This window comes from Pollicipes pollicipes, unplaced genomic scaffold (genome assembly GCF_011947565.3).
Source record: "Pollicipes pollicipes isolate AB1234 unplaced genomic scaffold, Ppol_2.1 Scaffold_7231;HRSCAF=8579_pilon_pilon_pilon, whole genome shotgun sequence".
Taxonomy (NCBI): domain Eukaryota; kingdom Metazoa; phylum Arthropoda; class Thecostraca; order Pollicipedomorpha; family Pollicipedidae; genus Pollicipes; species Pollicipes pollicipes.
In genome coordinates, this window is record NW_023597034.1 from 39,757,226 (window position 1) to 39,777,647 (window position 20,422).

The 20,422-nt window shown below is 59.1% G+C and overlaps 2 protein-coding genes across 2 annotated transcripts; one reads left to right on the plus strand and one right to left on the minus strand.

Annotated features, from left to right (window-relative positions):
• Positions 1 to 1,125: 1,125 nt before the first annotated feature.
• On the plus strand, positions 1,126 to 8,944 carry HSPBAP1 (HSPB1 associated protein 1). The gene is made up of 7 exons (XM_037233847.1): positions 1,126 to 1,194; positions 2,288 to 2,338; positions 2,937 to 3,073; positions 4,113 to 4,237; positions 5,044 to 5,171; positions 8,498 to 8,551; positions 8,939 to 8,944. Exons 1-7 carry the CDS (start codon positions 1,126 to 1,128, stop codon positions 8,942 to 8,944), a joined length of 570 nt encoding a protein of 189 aa, XP_037089742.1.
• A 72-nt stretch (positions 8,945 to 9,016) lies between these two features.
• Positions 9,017 to 17,154, minus strand: LOC119110541 (protein suppressor of hairy wing-like). The gene is given in 13 exon segments (XM_037234406.1): positions 9,017 to 9,736; positions 10,078 to 10,247; positions 10,681 to 10,736; positions 10,994 to 11,153; positions 11,448 to 11,465; positions 11,467 to 11,644; positions 12,080 to 12,414; positions 13,155 to 13,289; positions 14,958 to 15,053; positions 15,380 to 15,577; positions 16,025 to 16,116; positions 16,564 to 16,725; positions 17,117 to 17,154. Coding segments are annotated over 11 exon segments (1,551 nt in total). The 5' UTR covers positions 16,112 to 16,116; positions 16,564 to 16,725; positions 17,117 to 17,154; the 3' UTR covers positions 9,017 to 9,618.
• Between the last annotated feature and the right edge of the window lie 3,268 nt (positions 17,155 to 20,422).

The window sequence follows — 20,422 nt, forward strand, 5'->3', positions numbered from 1 at the left end:
CGCTGAAGAAACTTTGATTTAAGAAACGACTTAAGTAAAAACATCAGTCTGCAAAGAAAACGACGGCTTTTTCATTGAAACGGCAAAACCAAAGCCGAAAAAAGTTACGAATACGTCACAGCTCGGGCACCACTGAGAGGATCAAAAAGCCATACATATTTGTTGAGTCAGTGCTAGGTCAACTGGAAACGACTTAATACACATTCGAGAAAAGGTTAAGAGGAAGTCCAAAGTATTCGTTTGGGAATGGAACGGAAATGTTGGTTTCAAAACAACATGACTTAGGACGTCATAAATGTTCTTTGTAGTGATTGGTGCATTGAAGTGTGTGCACAAACTGAGTTTGCACCGAGCATAGCGCATTTGTCTACAATCGCGGCGTGGCCGATACGTTTCTAGCGAGCATTGTTTTGGTGTTTTGGATTCTAACCGGTCCGAGCGGTGGTGCCTAGCAAATGTGGTAGGCAGTTATTCGGCTGTGGAATATTTATCAACGTATTTCCTTTGCAGTGACGTTTAGGCTGCAGCCTGATGTGTTCCTTTGTACAGATTGCTGATGATGTCACCCACCATTAATGTCACCCACTATGATTTAATGCTATGGATTCAAAGTGGATGAAAAATTGAGGGTCTGGGCTAATGTCCTGTAAATGTATTATCTACCGTAGTATGAGGCGTCTCATAATAGCATGTGCTGCCTACATTGGGACATTCTGTGTGAAAATTTAGAACATCTGTCCCAAACTTTGTTTCTACTCAAGTCCTATCCCAGCAAGATCCTGAAGGGGTCTCTCATCCTTTGCATATACTTGTGAAGATATCCCTTGTCTGTATATGACGTTTAGCATTTTATGACATTTTGAAAATCTATTGTACATTTATCCAGCAGCCACTCTATACCCTAAAGGCAAGACATTTTCAGGGATAGGTTTTGTGTGTAAGGGTATGTCACAGTACTTTTTCCATCAGATTAAATGCAGTTGTCCAATTTTGATTCTCTTTTTGTTCTTTTCATAGCAATATTAGTCTCAATAAAAACCTTTATATCAATCTGCAGTGCTACTACTAAGTGAGAACTCTGACCACTTCATTCACTCCCACCAGGTGTGGCAGACATTAGGCATAATGCAGCCATCCATTTTGAAAGAAGGCATTCTCCACCATCTGGACCATCCAGTTGTGTTCTCCTCCATGGTGGGGACATGGGATTGTGCTCATTGGTCCCTGGAAGACTGGGCTACATGCTTTGGAGATCAAGTCTTGGACTTCAGGGTTGGAAAACAGGATGAATTGGTATGCCATCAAGTTGTGTGTGATGGGTATTGTGATATTTTTTAATGCTATCTAAGTCCCAATGGATGGTATTGTTTGTAATGATGCTATCATCATTTCATTATGATGGCATTGTTCATTAAAATATCCTCTTTTTGTTTTGATGAGGCTCAGAGATGGCTTAATTCTAGCTGGACCTGTACTGCATGTTTATGTAAATATTCTAGCATATGCTACAAGCCATGGTGATATCCCGAACCTCAAATATTGCTCTGTTCTGAGCTTCCCATAACAGCAATGAGTCATAATACACTACCCTAGTCATGAAGTCATGACATGTTCTAATCATGTCTGAATGATAGTAGCCTGGCTGGCTACTGTCATTATTCCTTGTCTCTTGCTTCCCAGTGGGCTGGGTGCTCTCCCATCTTCTGTTACTTGTCAAGCTGCTCCCACTTCCACCCTCTGTCTCAGGTGGCTGCTGCCCCCACCCTCTGTCTCAGGTGGCTGCTGCCCCCACCCTCTGCCTCAGGTGGCTGCTGCCCCCACCCTCTGCCTCAGGTGGCTGCTGCCCCCACCCTCTGCCTCAGGTGGCTGCTGCCCTCACCCTCTGCCTCAGGTGGCTGCTGCCCCCACCCTCTGCCTCAGGTGGCTGCTGCCCGCACCTCTGCCTCAGGTGGCTGTGCCCCTCACCCTCTGTCTCAGGTGGTGCTGCCTCCCCTCTGTCTCAGGTTGCTGCTGCCCTCACCCTCTGCCTCAGGTGGCTGCTGCACTCACCCTCTGCCTCAGGTGGCTGCTGCCCTAAACCCTAATGCCTCAGGTGGCTGCTGCCCTCCCCGCTGCCTCAGTTGGTGCCTGCCCCCACCCTCTGCCTCAGGTGGCTGCTGCCCTCACCCTCTGTCTGATGCTGCCTGTTGTCCTCATCCTCTGCTCTGCTGTGCTAGCTCCCTCATCCTCTGCTCTGTGCCTCCCGCAGGCTGCTCCACACTGAACCCTCCACCCGTGCCCCCGGCAGGCTGGCGCCGGGCCGCAGTGGGAGGCGGGTCTGGCTGCCGCGCCAGCCACGGTGCGCCAGCTGCTGGACTGGGCGGCCGGCCGGCCGGGCAAGCGGCGCCGCTCGCAGGAATGTCTGCCGCCGCTGGCCGCCTACCCGCCCGACCGCTGCTGGGCCTACCTCGCCTACAAACACCTGGCGCACCTGATGACGCCGCACGCCGCCGCCAAGCTGGTGAGAGCCGCGGCGCGGCCGGCCGGCACCGGGTGAGAGTCGGGCCGGCCGGCACCGGCTGAGAGTCGGGCCGGCCGGCACCGGGTGAGAGTCGGGCCGGCCGGCACCGGGTGAGAGTCGGGCCGGCCGGCACCAGGTGAGAGTCGGGCTGGCCGGCACCGGGTGAGAGTCGGGCTGGCCGGCACTGGGTGAGAGTCGGGCTGGCCGGCACCGGGTGAGAGTCGGGCTGGCCGGCACCAGGTGAGAGTCGGGCTGGCCGGCACCGGGTGAGAGTCGGGTCGGCCGGCACTGGGTGAGAGTCGGGTTGACCGTGTTCTCGTCCGTTAACTCGCCCACTGTGGCAATGTCCTGCCCCCGCGGCTGGCGCCGGTCCTCAGTCAGGTCCCGTGCCGTCCTCGCGCCACTGCGACCGTGACCGGCGCCGCTACCGCCGCAGGGCATCGACTGGGGCGTCTTCGGGTTCGCCGGCCGGGGCGCGGCGGAGAGCACCTTCTGGCTGGGCACGGCCGGCGCCCACACACTCTGCCACCGCGACACGTACGGCCTCAACCTGGTGGTGCAGCTGGCGGGCCGGTGAGTCCGCCAGCCGGCGTCCGGCGCTGGCTGAGGGCCGAGGCAGCACCGACCGGCTGCCAGCCCGGTGCTCCCCGTGTGTACACGTGTGCTTGCGTGCGTTCGTTTATGGTGAAGACTTTCCAGAAATGAAAGGGGATGCTCACCTCATGGCTGCGATAGCGCTGTGTTCTGTGCTTATTGCGTGCACGTTATTGTCTTTTCCCACCGCATTTGGTGCGATAGGTCGTGTCAGTTTGTCCGTTCCGGTAACTCTGCTAGAGCGTCCGTTTGTTGATTCACCTGTCTGATGTGGGGTGGGTTCGAGTCGCTTTAAGAGCTCGCTGTTTGTCCTTGACTGGGATAGCATGCGGCCGGTGAGAACAGGCGTGATAAGCGCAGGTGGCAGCAGATGGCCGGGAGGGTCGTGGTGAGCTTTGCGGCATGTTATATTTCGCCGCGGATCTGTACGGTTGACCTGTATTTTCACGAGAGATGGTGGTGCTGGGACGGACACAGCAAGCGTTTGTTCTGGCACCAGAAATCCATACATCCAGAAATGAGTCATAAATATGCTTCCACCCATAACCATTTAATATTGTTTGAAATACTATGCATTTCTCACGGCTCAGGAATGTGAAGTCAAAATAATATTGCATTTTTTAGCCAAGTAATAGGAAGCAATGTGTCAAAGGTATGATTAGAATGTCGCACCCGCTGCACCGATATTGTTATCACCACATGTATGTAGTGCACCTTCTCCAAAGTCACCGCCTTTTCATTCAACAGCAAACCGACAACCGAGCGGTTCGTTCTGAGATGTGGCGCTCAGCGCCGCCATGCATCATGTCTCGCCGCGTTTGGATCGCCTCGGGAGCAGACGGTGCACGGAGCCGGTGGAGCGTGCCCTGGAGCGTGCGCTGGATCGTGCGGTGGAGCGTGCGCTGAAGTGTGCGCTGGAGCGTGCGCTGGAGTGTGCGCTGAAGTGTGCGCTGGAGTGTGCGCTGGAGCGCGCGGTGGAGCGGCACGTCTCGGTAGAATGACCGCTACGGCCTTGCAGGAAGCGGTGGACACTATTCCCGCCGGCGGACGGGCCCCTGCTGTACCCGACGCGCGTGCCGTACGAGGAATCAACCGTGTTCAGCGCCGCCGACCTGCGTCGGCCCGACTTCCACCGGTTCCCAGGTCAGTGGAGGCCGTCGGTCGGACCGGCGCCGCAGCCCGCTAGCACGCCGCTGAACGGCAGTGCAGCTACTGTAGATCTCGGAAGAAGATGGTGCGGATCTGGGAGGCAGACCGCTGTGCGTCGCGTGAAAGTAATGCTAATCGTTCGATCTGGTGCACGGCTGTTGCACCGCTTCCTGTCTCGTGTGCATTACTCATGCCCTAGTTGAATATGTTCCCGCGACCTCCGCTTAGGGCCATATAATTCCATTTCGCTCGGGTCACGATAGCTCAAGATCGATAATGTTACATGATGGACGGCCATCAGTTGTCCTCGCCCCGGACATACTACTTCCTCGCACGCAGATGTTCGGAAGCCCATGTCAGGAGCCTGTTTCAATCCCGGCGCGCATGGCTGTCCCAGGGCTCCTGTCCAGCAGAGACGTGCCCTTACCGGGTGTAGGCGACCCGACTGTGAATGCGTTTCAGTGCGTGACCTGCTGTAGACGCTTGCCCCCATTCGGAGGTGGCTTCTGTGCGCTGTGAACTCCGCTGACGCTCCCATTCGCCTCTGACAAGCTCAGGTTCGTCAAAACGGGCGCCATCCGACGTCGCGCAACGAACGGCAGGCCGACCGGGGCCGGTGGGTTTTCCTCATACCGCGTGTATCGGCTTTCACGTTCCGAGCACGAACAATGCCCAGTTTTCTGCAGCGGCATCCTCGATGCGCGATCATGACTGAAACCGTGTTAGATGGGCCGCCCGGCCAGATGTACGTGATGCTCATACTCGCCGAGTCCTCTCCAACACGGACGTGTGCTCCCCAGACTTGGCGTCTACACACCCACACATCGTGGTGCTGGAGCCTGGTGAGGCCCTGCTGGTGCCGCGACACTGGTGGCACCTGGTGGAAAACCTGGAAACGTCCGTATCCATAAACACCTGGGTCAACTTGGTCAGTCGGCGCTCTGATGGCTGCGGTGACGCGCGGTGTATATTTTAATGTCTGTCATATTTGCCCTTCTACCTGGATCCATGTTTGGGCAGCCTTGTCCCTTGTAAAACGTGTTCTAAGATTCTGTTCTGCATACACTGCTGGTCTACGTGAGGCGAAAAGTGAATGGAAACGATCCGTTTCGAGCAGTTACTTTTCTTGGAAGTGAATCCTAATAGACATAACCAAACCCCATAGATGGCGGTGCAGGTGGTAGAACTGTGGATGCCGATAAATCCAACGGTTTATCACGGCAACTTGTATCCAAAGTTAACGTAAGGTTGTCGTTGGTGGTAGCTCCATCAAAGTGACAACATCACACTTGATAGTTGCTAGTTGTAGGGCCGTACCGCTGGCCGCCGCCCCAGCCTGCCCCGGTCAGCGGCACGCATCATTCCCCCCCCCCCCCTCACGTGTCGCTGGCGGCCGTCCCAGCCTGCCCCGGTCAGCGGCACTCATCGCCCCCTCCCCTCACGCGCCGCTCACTGCCGCAGCCGGCGGATGACGCCGCCCGGCTGGAGGAGGCCCTGGTGCGCACGGTGGTGAGCCGGCTGCCCGCCGACGCCGACGCCCACCGGCTCCTGCTCAATGATCCGACCGAGGTCAGTCGGACGGCCGCCGGCGAATGGGGAGGGGGCAGCGACGAGAGCCGACACCTGTGGAGACACGTGCATAAGCGCACGGTAGAGCTCGAGCCGCGCGCTCACGGCGGCGCCCTTCTAGTGGCACGTGGCTGGACTGTATACATCCCCCCGCAGAGGCACCGGCTTCGGCCGGTGTAGGGGACTAGCGCCCCCTCGGGTCCCAGCTCCGGTAACAGGTGGACAGTGCAAGCTGTTCCTCTCAGGACGTAGCGATCCTGTCGGTACGTGAGCTCCCGCTCCTGGTCCCGCCCGCTCCCTTCCCATACCCGCTGTCCTGCATCCGGCCCACCACCACTCCTAATCCTCGTTTTATCGGGATCGCTATGCCCCCTCGTCCGCGTCCCCGGGTTGATCGGATCCTGGTGGCTGAGGGACGCGTCGTGCGGGTCAGTCACGGCGCGTCCCAACACCCCACTTTGTCCAGGATATCCGGGGGCGCGGGGAGCCCGTGGAGCCCACACGGGTCTAGCGGCTTGTCGCTTGCGCTGTGGCTGGGTGCTCCGTGCGGGTCTCCGCTTGGGGCACCTGGCCGTGCGCAGCGGCCAGGGTCAAGGGGCGGCGGCGCTGAACCACGCTCAGGACGGGGAGGGGTCTCCCAGGTTACACCTAGTAGTAGGAAAGTAGGTAAGTAAACGGACTACGTTTCTCGACTTCGAAAACAGTCGCTATGCACTTTTGCAGACGACGTCGTCAATGTCTCGCCATGGCTTTAAGGTTATCCAGCCAGACCATTCCGAACCAATCTGGTGCCCGCTTCTTGGATCTGCAGTTTGATAACCGTTTGATGTGTGGGTCACATCTGAAAACCCCACGTGACAACTATTTAAAGCATTGAACATGTTGAAGTATGTGTCTCGAACATGTTATGGAGCGGACAGAAGAACACTGTTACTGCTATACCGCTCACTTATACGTTCGAAACATGACCATAGCTGTATTATTTATGACCGCGCGCCGGGTTCCTGCACACGTTTACTAGACACCGTGCATCATAACGCATTACGCATTGTGACGGGGGGATTCAGGACGTCGCCAGTTGCTAGCCTTACCGTGGAAGTAAATGAGCCGGCGTTGGCACTGAGAAGGGAAATGCTTGGCATGCGGTACTTTTGCAAGCTGGCTCAATTTCCGAACCATCCGACTCACCGAGCAATTTTTTTCACGAGATGTTGAAAGCATATTCCAAAGTAGCGGAAGGCGGTCCGTTATTCCATTTGATGTCCAGATGAAGAAGCTGTTCCGGGAAAGTGACATAAGTCCGCGTGGTGTGCTAAGGTCGCGTCCTGTATTGGTGCCTCCATGGGAGCTAATCTCACCAAAAGTGGATGTATCTCTTTCATACACCAGCAAACAGGGAGCGATCCCATGCGACTTAAGATCGAAGGCTCTGGAGCACATCGGGTCGTATATAGGTTTTCAAGCCACGGATACTGATGGATCCAAAACGGAGGTGGGCGTTGGTGCTGCATTTGTAAATGGACAAGCCATCCAGTCCTTTTCTTTACCGAAACACGCCTCAGTTTACACGTCCGAGCTCGTTGCAATCAGTAAAGCCCTATGCTTCATCGAAGTCGGTGAGAACAACTCACAGGTGATCTTATCCGATTCTTTGAGCAGCCTGTTGGCCCTGACAGCCTTTAACCCACCTTGTCCCATTATACAGGATATTTTAGTTCGCCTGACAGCGCTGCATCTTGCTGCTAAAACTGTCGTCTTATGTTGGCTACCGAGTTATGTGGGTATCACAAGTAACGAACGTGCTGACGCGGCCGCAAAACGGGCAGCGCGTGCACCTTGCACCTGTTATTTACCCCTGCCGGCAAGGGACTTTTACCCTGTCCATCGCGACCTTTGTGAAAGGGAAATGGCAACGCTGCTGGGACGCCATTGTAAGCAATAAGTTAAAGGTGTTCAAGCCACAACTGGGTTCATGGCCTGGACAGTCAAGCTCACGTAAGTTGAGACGCGAGGAAATAACCCTCAGCAGATTACGAATTGGCCACACGCACGCAACACATAGCTACCTTTTGTGCGGTGGAGAACGGCCTAAATGTCCTCGTTGTGATGCGCTACTTACGGTTTGCTACGTAATTCACTCCTGCCCACAGTTCAACGAAGAGCGGGCACTTAACTTCAGACGAGATGCGTCAGGTCTTACCTTTTCAGACCTTATTGGCGACGATTCTCGCATGCTTGGCACCGGACAGCTGTTTTCATTTTTGAGAAGCGTAGGATTCACAGCCATTTATACACCTCGGTAAACACCTAGCTGCTATGGGCGCAAAATGACCCCAGAAGTCGGCGCGCCTTAAAACCCCAATCATCACCATCATCGACTGTATCGATCCAGAAGATTGTATTTCACGCCTGCTTGCCCTCAGTCCTTGCGCTTTATATGTGACGTGCTGAATGTGGTACCAATGTTATGAGCTTCGCTATCCTACTTGACAGTGGGGGGTCTGGTTTTACATGCTGTATTGCATCGAAAATCCTTCGCAGCAGATGACGTCTGGGTAGTTTTTATCTCTTCACGACGTGCGTGAATACAAGCGTGCGCGCGCGCGCCGCTATGCACTGGGGATGAGTGGGCTGCGCTGTGACCCCTGCACCCCAGCGTGACCGCGCCGCCGGCTCTTCCCGCAGCGGCCGTGGCCTCCGGAGCTGTGCCTGTCCACGCTGCAGGCGACGGCCGAGGCGGTGCGCCGGCCGCCGGCGCCGCAGCCCACCGACCGGCGCGCCTTCTGGGCGACGTTCCGCGCCTGGCCGGGAGGCCGCCGGGTGCCGGCATCCGCCCCCTCGGCCCTGCTGCGCGGCCCCGGCCCGGCAGCGGCCGCGCCAGCCGCCGCAGACGAACGGACCAGCTCGCCGCCGCCGGCCGACAGCCGGGACGTGCTGGCCGCCCTGGTGCAGGCCGTCACAGACCCGGCCGTGGTGGCGAGCGCCGCCGACGCGTTCCAGAGGGCGCTGCTGCAGCGGCGGAGGGCGAAGGAGCGGATCTGACCTGGCCGCGCCGCCGGGAGGTGAAGAGAAGTGCTGTGAGGCCGTGCGGGCCGGGCGCGAGGTGCCGGAGTCGCGGTGTTACAGCGCTAGTGCAACGCAACGTCGGCGACGAGCTGGTGTAACGAGTTACCACGCGTGCAGGACCGCAATACAACACCCGACCGCCACGTCCGTGTATATTCTGCCGCCCGACTCAGCGAGTCCGCCACTCCCAGCGAAGGCCAGAGAGGCATGCGCGGATACAAAAGAGTCCCTGCCGGGCGACGCGTTAAGGACGGCTCACACGCCGCAGCGCGGAGCGGCAGCGCGCGCCGCGCCCACGATAACAGAGTACAAACAACGCGATTGCAGGGGGGCCGCGCACGGGTCCCCGCGCCGGGGCCGCGCGTCTCGGCCACACGTGGTCCAGCGCACGGCATGCAGCGTCTGGGCTGCCGTCTCTCGCGCGCGCAGGCCGAGTCACCGCGCCCGCCGGCGCCCTCGCACGCGGCCACAGCAGTAAGTAGTTGATTCACAAGTCCACTTGTACAAACCCCGGTACAAATCGCGGCTGCTGGCCACCGACCTGCCAGACTCGCATCCGCGCCGCGTCACGCACGGGACGTCCCGTCCAAGCCATTTGTACACGTCCGGGCGGAGGCCGCGGCCACGCATGGCCCACGGCGGCGCCGCGCCAGCGGGCGGCCGGGCCCGGTTCCGCTGCCGTCGCTCTGCGGCAGCGGGGCGACAGGTTAGCCCGCCCTCCGCTCTCTCGCTGCCGCCGCCTACGACTTGGCCAGCCGCAGCACGTGCAGGATCACCTCGTCCACCGTCTGGCTGTTGAGCAGCGTCTTGACGGCGTTGTCGTCGATCACCACGGTGAACAGCAGCTTGGCGTTCTCCCTGCAGGAGGCGCGGTTTCGGTCAACGCTCGCGGATCAGCCCGACGCCAGCCAGGTGGACACCGCTGAAACAGCTCCAGGCCAGGCACTCGACCACCGGGTCGGGTAGAAGCATGCATAAGGGCAACACATTTGTTTCGGCTGGCGCGCTTGACAGCGTCCTGTTCCGTTCCATTACATCCCGTCCCATCCCTCCCCGTCCCCCCGTCCCCGATCCCCGATCCCCCCCCCCCGACCCCGTCCCGTCCCCGTACCCCGTCCCCGTCCCCGTCCCCGTCCCCGTCCCCGTCCCCCGTCCCCGTCCCCGTCCCCGTCCCCGTCCCCGTCCCCGTCCCGTCGCACCTGAGCCGGTCGTCGTAGCTGAGGTGGGCGTCGTCGATGGGCGCGTGGCCGCAGCGGCGGATCACCGACTCGAGCACCTGCTCCACCGGCTGCTGCGGGTGGCCGAACGCCTGCAGGGTGGCGTCGTCCACCAGCAGCGAGAGCAGCTCGCGCAGCGCCTCGCCCAGGGCCTGGTCCGAGAGCGTGCCGCGGCCGGACGTGTCGAGCTGCTCGGCCGGCAGCGGCGCCAGCAGCGCCTCGGCCCCGGCGGCGCCGCCGCCTGCCCGGTCACGGGGTCACCGTTAGCGCCGGCAGGCACGGCACGGAGCGGCCGCGCGGGATCATCTCCCAGGTAATAACCCAAGATCCTCGGAAATTCCGTCAGTGTAAGATTTGTGAAGGGCCCAGGTGCAGGTACCTAGAAATGTGGCTGACGGGCACACAGCCGGACGTACTGACAGTTCATAACACGCACATGCCAAAATGCAAATGATGTTGGAAGCCTAGCATGCCTGAAAGCGTAGTGTAAAGCACATGCGACAAGAGCATACCTACACATCAGTGTTTGATCAGTTTTTTAATCAACTCAGCCCAATAATTTACAATATGAAAACTTAACAACACGAGTGCACTAAATGCGGTGCCTTCAGTCCCCAGTTGTGGGAAAGTTTTGGCGCTGGCTGTCCGTCACCAGTAAAATAAATGAGGTGGCTCGACAACCTCACACGCCGAAAAGCCAGGCGCGGAGCAAAAACGTCTTTGCCAAAGCAACAGCATTTTGACATCACCAAACTCGCTTTATTACACGCAGCGCAAACGACATGCACTAAATACATCCACCAAATGGCACACCCAATACCACCCTTCCGCGGAAATCAACAAGTTCTCATCTGTGAACGAAACAGCCGTCTGCATCGGCCAGCGCTCCGCCCAGTACCTTCGGCGTTGAACGAGATGAGCTGCTGCTGGATCTTCTTCTTCTCGGCCTCTGCCATGATCTGGTCGAGCATCTCGCGGTGCTTCTTGCGCATGTGGCGCAGCAGGCAGTCCTGCCGGATGAAGGCGCGGCCGCACTCCTCGCACGAGCGGGGCGGTTCCTGTCGGCGGCCCGCGCGGGTCAGCCCACCGGTCGGCCGTTATCGGTCAGACGGACCGTCAACGGTCATCGGACAGGTCCGCCCTGTTCGGCACAGCAGGGGCACCGAGCAGCCGGGAGACGGCCGGGGCTGCGCTGCGCTTAAGTGTTCCGGAAATTTGGTGAAGAGGACCATGTTTAATTCTACTACTTCCAAGCCATTCACTGGGCTTTCCCGCCTTTTTCTGAAGATACGCAACAAGACTCTGACAAGCATGAGTCCCACAACTGCGGCCTCCGCAACCTGGCCACTCACCTTGGTATGCGTCAGCAAGGTGGATCTTGAGCGAGGGCTTGATGGCGAACGTCTTCTCGCAGATGGGACAGCGGTGCACCTTGGTGCCGCGGTGGAGCACGCTGTGACGCGCCAGGTCCTCCTTGCGCACGAACGTCTTGTCGCACGTCGCGCACTCGAAGCCCTTCTTGCCCTCGTGCACGTACTCAACATGCATCCTGCCGGTGGTGAAAGGGGGGGGGGGGGCGGCGCTGTCACGGGACCGACGGCGGCGGCTGTCAATCCGCGCCGACGCACGGCAAACACGGCCCCCTGACGGGTGACGGGCCGTGACGCGCAGCACGACCGCCTCGCTGCGCCACATCCACCGTAGCAGAGACGCAGGGACGACGGAGACGGGAGGGAGAGCGGTGAGGCTCAGTATTACACAGGGAAAACGCGCAAACCGGACGGTTTTCTGTTCATTATGACACATGGTTGCCTCTCAACACGCGGTCACTGCAAGGCAATGGGCGGTGACCTGGAACGACCTGGCGGTGACCGTCCCCCTCACACTCAGGCTGAGCGAGCCAGCCCCGTCCACCCGCCTCACCAGGGGCGGGCTGCTACACAGGATGCCTCGCTCGGCGCTGGCGAGCCGCCGCGTCACCCACCTGAGCCGGACCTTCCTGTTGAAGCTGCGGTCGCAGTGGGCGCACTTGAAGCCGCCCTGGCCGGTGTGGTGGAAGATGTGACTCTTGAGCTGGGACGCCTGGATGAACGACTTGCCGCAGTACTGGCACGTGTGCGGCTTGACGCCCGTGTGCGTGCGCACGTGCCGATTGAGCGTCTCCTTGGCCGAGAAGCGCGCCAGGCAGTGTTTGCACTCGTAGGGCTTCTCGCCCGTGTGGATGCGCCGGTGCTTCTTGTAGGCGCCGATCGAGGGGAAGTTCTTCTCGCAGAAGTCGCACTGGTAGGGCCGCTCCCCCGTGTGCGTGCGCAGGTGCACCTGTCGACGGCCGGGCGGCGGACCCGCGTCACTCGCGGCGGCAGGACGGCGAAGCTACCGGTGACGCCAGCCAGACACGCGCACGCCCGACATTGTGACAATGGTGTTTGGGAGCTCGGCATCGCTCGGCTGCGCAGGACATCACACCCATCTGCCACGACGCTGTGTTGACAGCCGTCACACGGCGTGCCTACGTCAGAGAGGCGACCGCCGACCACTGCAGCCCCAGCCGTCACAAGGCGTGCCTATGTCAGAGAGGTGACCGCCGACCACTGCAGTCCCAGCCGTCCGGCCGGCTCCCGTCCCAGCCGTCCGACCGGCTCCCGCCCCAGCCATCCGGCCGGCTCCCGCCCAAGCCATCCGGCCGGCTCCCGCCCCAGCCGTCCGACCGGCTCCCGCCCCAGCCATCCGGCCGGCTCCCGCCCAAGCCATCCGGCCGGCTCCCGTCCCAGCCGTCCAGCCGGCTCCCGCCCCAGCCATCCGGCCGGCTCCCGCCCAAGCCATCCGGCCGGCTCCCGCCCCAGCCGTCCGACCGGCTCCCGCCCCAGCCATCCGGCCGGCTCCCGTCCCAGCCATCCGGCTGGCTCCCGCCCAAGCCATCCGGCCGGCTCCCGTCCCAGCCGTCCAGCCGGCTCCCGCCCAAGCCATCCGGCCGGCTCCCGCCCCAGCCGTCCAGCCGGCTCCCGCCCAAGCCATCCGGCCGGCTCCCGTCCCAGCCATCCGGCCGGCGAGCACCTCACCTGCAACAGCGTGGAGCCGAAGAACTGCTTCTCGCAGTAGTGGCAGGTGTAGCACTTCTTGCGGCGCACTTGGCCGGCGTGCGCGCGCAGGTGTTCGCGCAGGTTGTCCTTGCGCGTGAACATCTTGCCGCACACCTGCAACGGCCGGCGGGCGGGGCGTCAGCTGAGCCCTGCCGTCAGCTGAGCCGGGCGGGGCCGCGAGCCCTGCTGGACGGACCGGCCGCAGCTGGCGCTCATGGCGGTCCAGACCCCATCACACGCCACCAGCACTTCCACTGTGTGTGCGTCATGTCCGGCGATGGGCGGCACGAAAATGTCCGCTGCTATACTCGTCAGGAATTGAACGAGCTAGTGATCTCCGTTCAAGAAATAGGATGGGCAGGTGTGAGTTAATTTTCAGGGAGGCTGGCTTCATGGTGTAGCGTGGAACGGATATAAAATGGACACACGGAAGACTTTGAGCCTCCAAAGCAGTGTGATGAAGACCAGAGGCGTGCGTGACCAAACGAGGGTCTGGAAACAAAAGGTGCATTTCAAAACGGACTACTTATCCGAGTTGTGTCACACTTATGACCAAGAAACGACAAACACGCATACCACGCCGGACAAGCGGATGCTACATTCATGCGGCTATGAGCTGACCTGTTAAAGAATAATATGGATCAAAACGTCTGCTGCGCGCACACTGTATCAGAACACGAAACGAGTTGGGAGCGGCAAGGCAGCGCGGTAGAAGACCGATGCCGGAACACAACAGCGGTAGATCAATAACCACAGGACCGAGCACAACGGACGGGTGTAATTCAGCATACCTCGTTCAGATCGCCCTCCTTCGAGGGCTCCTTGTAGCCATAAACAGACAAGAACATTCCGTGAGTTCTAACATGCATGTACCACACGCGGGTTGCGGAGACAAGTACGTATTGATAAAGCACGTATGCTTAATGTTCGTCAGGATAAAGCAAGAAGGGTGTTAAGTTCGTATGGGGAAAAGTTCGGAATGCCATAAGTACGTATGGATAAAGATGTCTTGGAATACTCCTCATAGAAGCATCACCCACCACACCGAAGTCAGCCCTCTCCGTACGTCGCCATACGCTTAATGTTCATCATTCTCAGAAAGTGGGGTGCATCCACGCCCCCCCCCCCCCCCCCCGCCGCCCACTCTTACGCCCCTGCTGCTCATAATTCATCGCGTATGCATTATCATATTCTCGAACATAATTGCTTGAGAACATTTGTGTACATGGTTGATGCATACGAATTCCACACGAACTTTTGTCCCGACAAACTTCTTTCAACATGAGCATTTTTTATACGCACTTTCTCCCATGCGAACATTTGCTTACGAACTTTTGCCAGCGAACTTCCGCCATACGAACTTGATACCTTACGCACGTTTGCTTACGAAGAATTACGTGTGTTATATGTATACGTACTTTTTCCATGCACAACTTTATCCTAAAACACCACAGGCGCCCTACGTCTAAAACTAGTCCACTCTCGGAGCAAAGCTGACCAATGACCGCCACATCACCAGCACGTGCTCCGTGACTGACCACTCCCCGTCAGGCAGACCCACCGCTTCAAGCATGCACCAGCCCCTTTCGCGGGCACAGCGGCCAACTCAGTCGGCACCAGAACGCCCTCGATTCCAAGTGCGGACCGAGCCGTCATCCCTCCGCGCTCAAACTCCCCTGGTCACACGGCAGTCCCACGGGGCGATCCGCGAGCGTCCCCCCTCCCCGCCGCCTTCCGACGGGGGACCCTCCCCGCCCGGACCGGCGCCGGCCGCTCACTCACCTGACACGGGTAGGCCGCCTTCGGCTTGCCGTCACAGCCCGTCTGCATCACGTGCCGGTCCAGGTGGTACTTGCGGCTGAAGTGCTTGTTGCACATCTGAAACGACCGAAAGTGTACCGCGAAAGCCGGTCGTCGGCTGACGGCGCCGGTCAGTGCTGGGAAGCCCTGTGGCCACGTGGGGCCTCGCAGCGATCGACCAGCGGACGGGTGCAGCGACTGGCTGAGCGCGTTGTGGCGCCCTGCTCTGATACATGACGGCGGCTCCATATGTAACTGGGCCTCAGCAGACTACAGCAAAATCCGAAAAAGGCAACACTCCCCAGTTACCCACAGGCGTCACGGTCGCGGAACCGGGCGCAGGCTCGACCCCGTCCCGGCAGCGGCCGCCCCGCCAGTGAGCTCGCGCCCGGGCCGGGCCTCACCTCGCACGTGTAGGGCTTGAGGCCGGTGTGGGTGTACATGTGGCGCGCCAGCGTGCCCTTGTCGGCGCAGCGGGCGCCGCACTGCGGACACTGGTGCACGTCGCCCTGGTGGTGGATGACGCGCTTGTGCCGGTCCACCGACGACTTCAGCCGGAACGTCTTCAGACAGTCGGCCACGTCGCACGGGAACTCGCCGCCCTGCGGACCGCGGTCGACCGACGCTCAGCTGTGCCGGCCGACACGGAGCGGCGCGGGGGGGGGGGGGGGGGCTTACGCTCGCGCAGGGGGCCATCGGGTGGTGGCTCAGCGGCGATACACTGACGGGGAGCGGCCGCGGTGACCGCTATGCAACGTGGCGACCGTTTTTCGTAGCCGCTTCCGTAATATTCTGGTGTAGCGCGCACACGGTAATATCCAAGACTAAATGGCATTGCCCCGCCTGAGTCAGACTTGCGGGGATTCTAAAGCGCATGGGAAGGGCGGTCAGCAGCGCGCGCCACCAGACGACGGCGTCACGACACGGCCCACTGACGGCGTCTGAGCCCCGGAGCCCGGCCTCCGCGGCGGCGGTCTGCGGGTCACGTGGCTGGTGGTGCCCGGACGGCCGGCGGTCGGCTCCATCGCCACTGACGGCGGCTGGCCCACCTTGTGTGCAGTGTCGATGCTCTCGCCGCAGCAGTGGCACTTGTCGGCCGAGATGTGCTCCAGCAGCTTGTTCACCTTCTCCAGCATCTCGTCTACGGACAGCGGGGGAGGCAGGGCGGTTTATGTCGGCGTTCGGCTTAGCGGCTTAGGTCGGCGGCCCTAGGCGCCGACACGCGCCGCCCACACGGCGAGAGCGACGCTGCTGACATCTGCCGAGCGCAGCACGAAACACAACGCCCGGGCCAACTGCGCCGGACCGAGGCAGGATACTTTGTACGGTCCTCCAGCGTGGCTGCTTGCGGCTGGTTGTACAGCCGTGCAGCAGCGTTCGCGGGCTCCACCGGACTGCTCTGGGGCGTTCGCGCAGAGCGGCATCCCGCCCCCCCCCCCCCCCCACACACACACCCGCTCTGACAATCCGTAGCATCCGGCTGAAGACTCAGCTCGCGTTCACGAGCACCACGGTGACACGCCCGTGCACATGTCGTGTCGGCGTGATCGGTGAAGGCGCCGCCGGCCGCACCGAGCTCCCCACTGACCTGTGACGGCGCCCTTCAGCAGCAGGTTGTGCTCGATGAGCACGCGGACCTGCTCGGGGTCGTCTGGCAGCAGGATCTCGCCCTGCTCCAGCACACGCACCGGCGGACGCAGGTCCACCGGCTCCGACCCAACCAGCACCACCGACGACGCGAAGTCGTCTCCTGCCCGAGGTGACGTCACGATCGGTCAGCGTGACGTCAGAGCTGGTCAGTGGTGCCCGGGTGCGGCGAGGTCAGACCTGACCACGGCCAACCCAGCTCAGACACGCCTTCAAAGACTGGTGCAGTCCGCGCAAGACGACTCGAGGCGCCCCAGCCCGAAGGAAGATGCTTCCAGTCGTGACACCGAAGGCCTATTTAAATCGCTCCAATCTCCAAACGGTCGTCTCTGGGACACAGCATCTCTCCATATCAAGACATCAGATGCAACTGTCAAACACAGCGCGGCCCTCAGCCTGGCTCTGCCGGCCAGACGCTGACGACGGCTGACCACGCGGGCCGTCACCGCCCGGAGAGGACAGGCGCGGGCGCCGTGGCTGGCCGCCGCACTGACCGGCCGCGTGGTCCCCGTCGGGCGGCGCCGGCTCCTGCTTCTGCGGGCCGGCCGCCGAGCTGGCGCCGGCCGGCCCCGGCTCCGAGCGCGCCACCGGCATCAGCGTGATGTCTGCCAACGGACGGGACGACGGGCTTCACCGCCGGCGCACGCGCGCGCGGAACGGCGACACGCACACACGGAGGCACACGGCCTCCACAGACGGCGGGATGGGTCAACCAACGCGCGAAACATTGCTGACTTTTGCCGTGGCGGTCCGGGCAGTTATTTGTGGCATCATAGCTGTGCCTCTTCAGCAGGCTTCAATTGTATCATGTCCATAACAACGAGATAAATATTAGAGTGGCTTGCTTTTAACCATGCACGCCTTTTACCCAATCACGTGCACCACTACAGTGAGATTACTCCCACCATACCCCCGTCAAAACGGAATCAATCCCCACTTACACCGATCATGGCACATGACATGGCACGCGCAAGGCTCAGCGAGCCACGCCACAACACGCTCGCCTGCCACCCGACGGGGTGCGGGCGGCGGCACGTACCCGGCACCGGCTCTCCAGGAACCTCGGGCATGACGGCGTCGTCGACGGCCACGGGCACCGCCACCACCGAGCGCGACTCCATGGGCGCCACGTCGTCGAAGATCTCGGCCATCTTGCTGACGATGTCGTCCTTGCGGCGCAGCGACGCCAGGCGCTCGCTGTTGCGCTTGGGCGGCGTCGCCGGCGGCTCGGCGGCGCCGTCCGCGCGCACGATCCGGCGCGGGTTGCTTTTGGTCGGCGCCATGGTGGCGCGGAGTGGTAGGACTTGGTCTGTATTGGGAAGAGGCTGGTCAGCTGGTGAAGTTAATGACATAACAGTCAGCATTTGCAGCATCAAAGAAAACAGCACGGATATTGTTGCACTGTGGCACCACACAGTACATGGGCATTTATACTTCATTACAAAACACTTACATCAGCTCTGTGATGCATCTCTACCAGCTGATCCAAGCCATCGCCAAACATGACCCCAGAAGACTCACCTGCACACCCATTTTGGACTTGGGCCATGATGGTGTGCAAGATGATTTGTGACAACTGAAGGTCCTGTGATGGCAAATCAGATAACAATGAATGGGCTCCAAATACATTCATAGTACTGTTACTGTCATTGCAATAACTAGAAATGTTCCAGTGAATGTTTATTCCTTTTAGGGGTGTTATATTACAACAGCAAGATCATGTGGCTAATTTCAGTAAAAAGCCCCCTTTGCCATATAAGTAACTTTAAAAATGCAGCAAAATAATTTCAGCCCAAACAGATTTAGAAATGCATTTTAACCTTCAGGGCTGTGAAAATTGACAACACAATTCTGCCCTTCATATACAATGTGATGGGAGGAGGGAATAAATCATCATATTACAATATCTCCATTCACTCCTTTTCATAAAATTCAGCTTAAAATTGCTTCCTCCATTGTCTTGCATTTTTATACATGTGGATCATAGAGGCACTAACAAAGGAAGGAAAAATGAAAAGGCAGTCCCTTCACTAAAAAACATGTTTCCACCTCAAACATGCACTTGTTCTTAAAAATGAAAAACATGACAAAACATATGAAAACTAGTCCTCAGATGTCAACATAAGCTTTGTTACATGCCTGGCCCAAAATACAACAAGGCGGAAAGGTCGTTCAAAAACGTATCACATTGGCGGAGCTGGGGGGAGGGACTGGGGAACATGTCCCATACCTCAGGCACCGATCAAGACCACCACTTCTATTGTTGACCCTCTGTATATACAGGATACATAAAAATGAACAGATTGCATGTGATTTTAGGACACAAGACAATTGGTAACACTCACACCTTCTTTAGGGGCACAAGTAGAGGCAAATATCTATATTTGGGGGGCCAACCAATTAGGCACTTGCAAACAACCTGGACCTGTTCACATATTGTAATGTAATCTCCAAAATGACTTCAAAATATGCTGTCTGCAACGCAGCAAACAACCAGGGTGTTTAGAAATGAGACTCTACATAGCTAAGAATCGTATGCAAGTCCATTTAAAACGCCCATAACGCTCAAGCAAAGCTGCGCCACGTTGGCCGCCAAATGGTCTAACCGCGGCACAGGTCAAAATAAATCCTACAGGGAAAACGAGAAAACATTGCAGCACACTAATCACGCCCTCTTACATCAAATCGCCGAGACGAACGTGCACCTCCGGTTGATTCGATTTCAATACACAACTAGCAACCCCTCCCAAAATGGAGCCTGCTGTCCCGCACAGCCATCTTGTAATGCGGCTCAGGCGCGCTGCCGGAGAGACGGGGTCGCTGCGCGTTGTTCCGCCGCCCGTCCAGCCATCGCCCCGGGCGGCGGCGGCGACGCCGGCCGCGGAGAAAGGCACGCAGCCGTCCGTGCCTGGAGGCGCAGGGCGATGTTCGCAGGTGCCGGCGACAGACAAGGACGCTGTCAAGGCCGCGAACGCACCCGCAACCCGTGACGCCCCGGGCAGGCGCCTGTGCGGCCTTGGATGCAGGTAGGTAGCGGACTGTTACTGGGAAGCGCGATAAGCAGACTTAGGTCGCCGTTACAGGACAGGTCGCTGCACTACGGCTAGCAGGTGGGAGATGCAATACGAGTAGCCAGGAGGTGTGACAGCAAGACAAGTTTTGTCGGTCATATATGCCTGGGTGACTATTGAATGGACAGCAGGCGATTATCATGAGGAAGGTTGCAGGCCCGAATAGTCCTGGAGCCGCAGAGCTGAGTTGATAAAACGGTGCGACACTTTCAACTTCAGTTCCCCGTCCGACCCGACTGTCGCGTTCTCTTGAAAAAATACCACCGCTGCTTACAGCTTCGTGCACATTCGCAAATAGTAGGCGCGAGTCCATCTCTTCAAACTCATTATGTACGAGTTTTACGGCATATTGCTACGAGCTATCTGATCGGCCTTAATATTCTGGAACGTTGCGGTGCAAAAAAAGCCTCCCACACCATGAAAGTGGGGGACTCAAAATACTAAACTGAGAAAGAGCTGCATTCGTCGGCCGCATCGGTGCCAGACGTCGGAGGTCGGGCGTCGCAGCCACGCGAAACTGGCCTTGTCTAATGGGGGGGGGGGGGGGGGGAAGACCCGCGATGCGAAAGAAGGGTCTGTTGTGTGCGCCCGGCCGCCTGTCACGGAACCATGGATCCGATCGTTTTTGTCAGCTTTTTGGTTGCTTGATTGTTTGTTGGGTTTTAGAAACTCAATTACATAACATCATGACACCAAACGCACTGTGTAGACAAATGTACCGGCTACAAA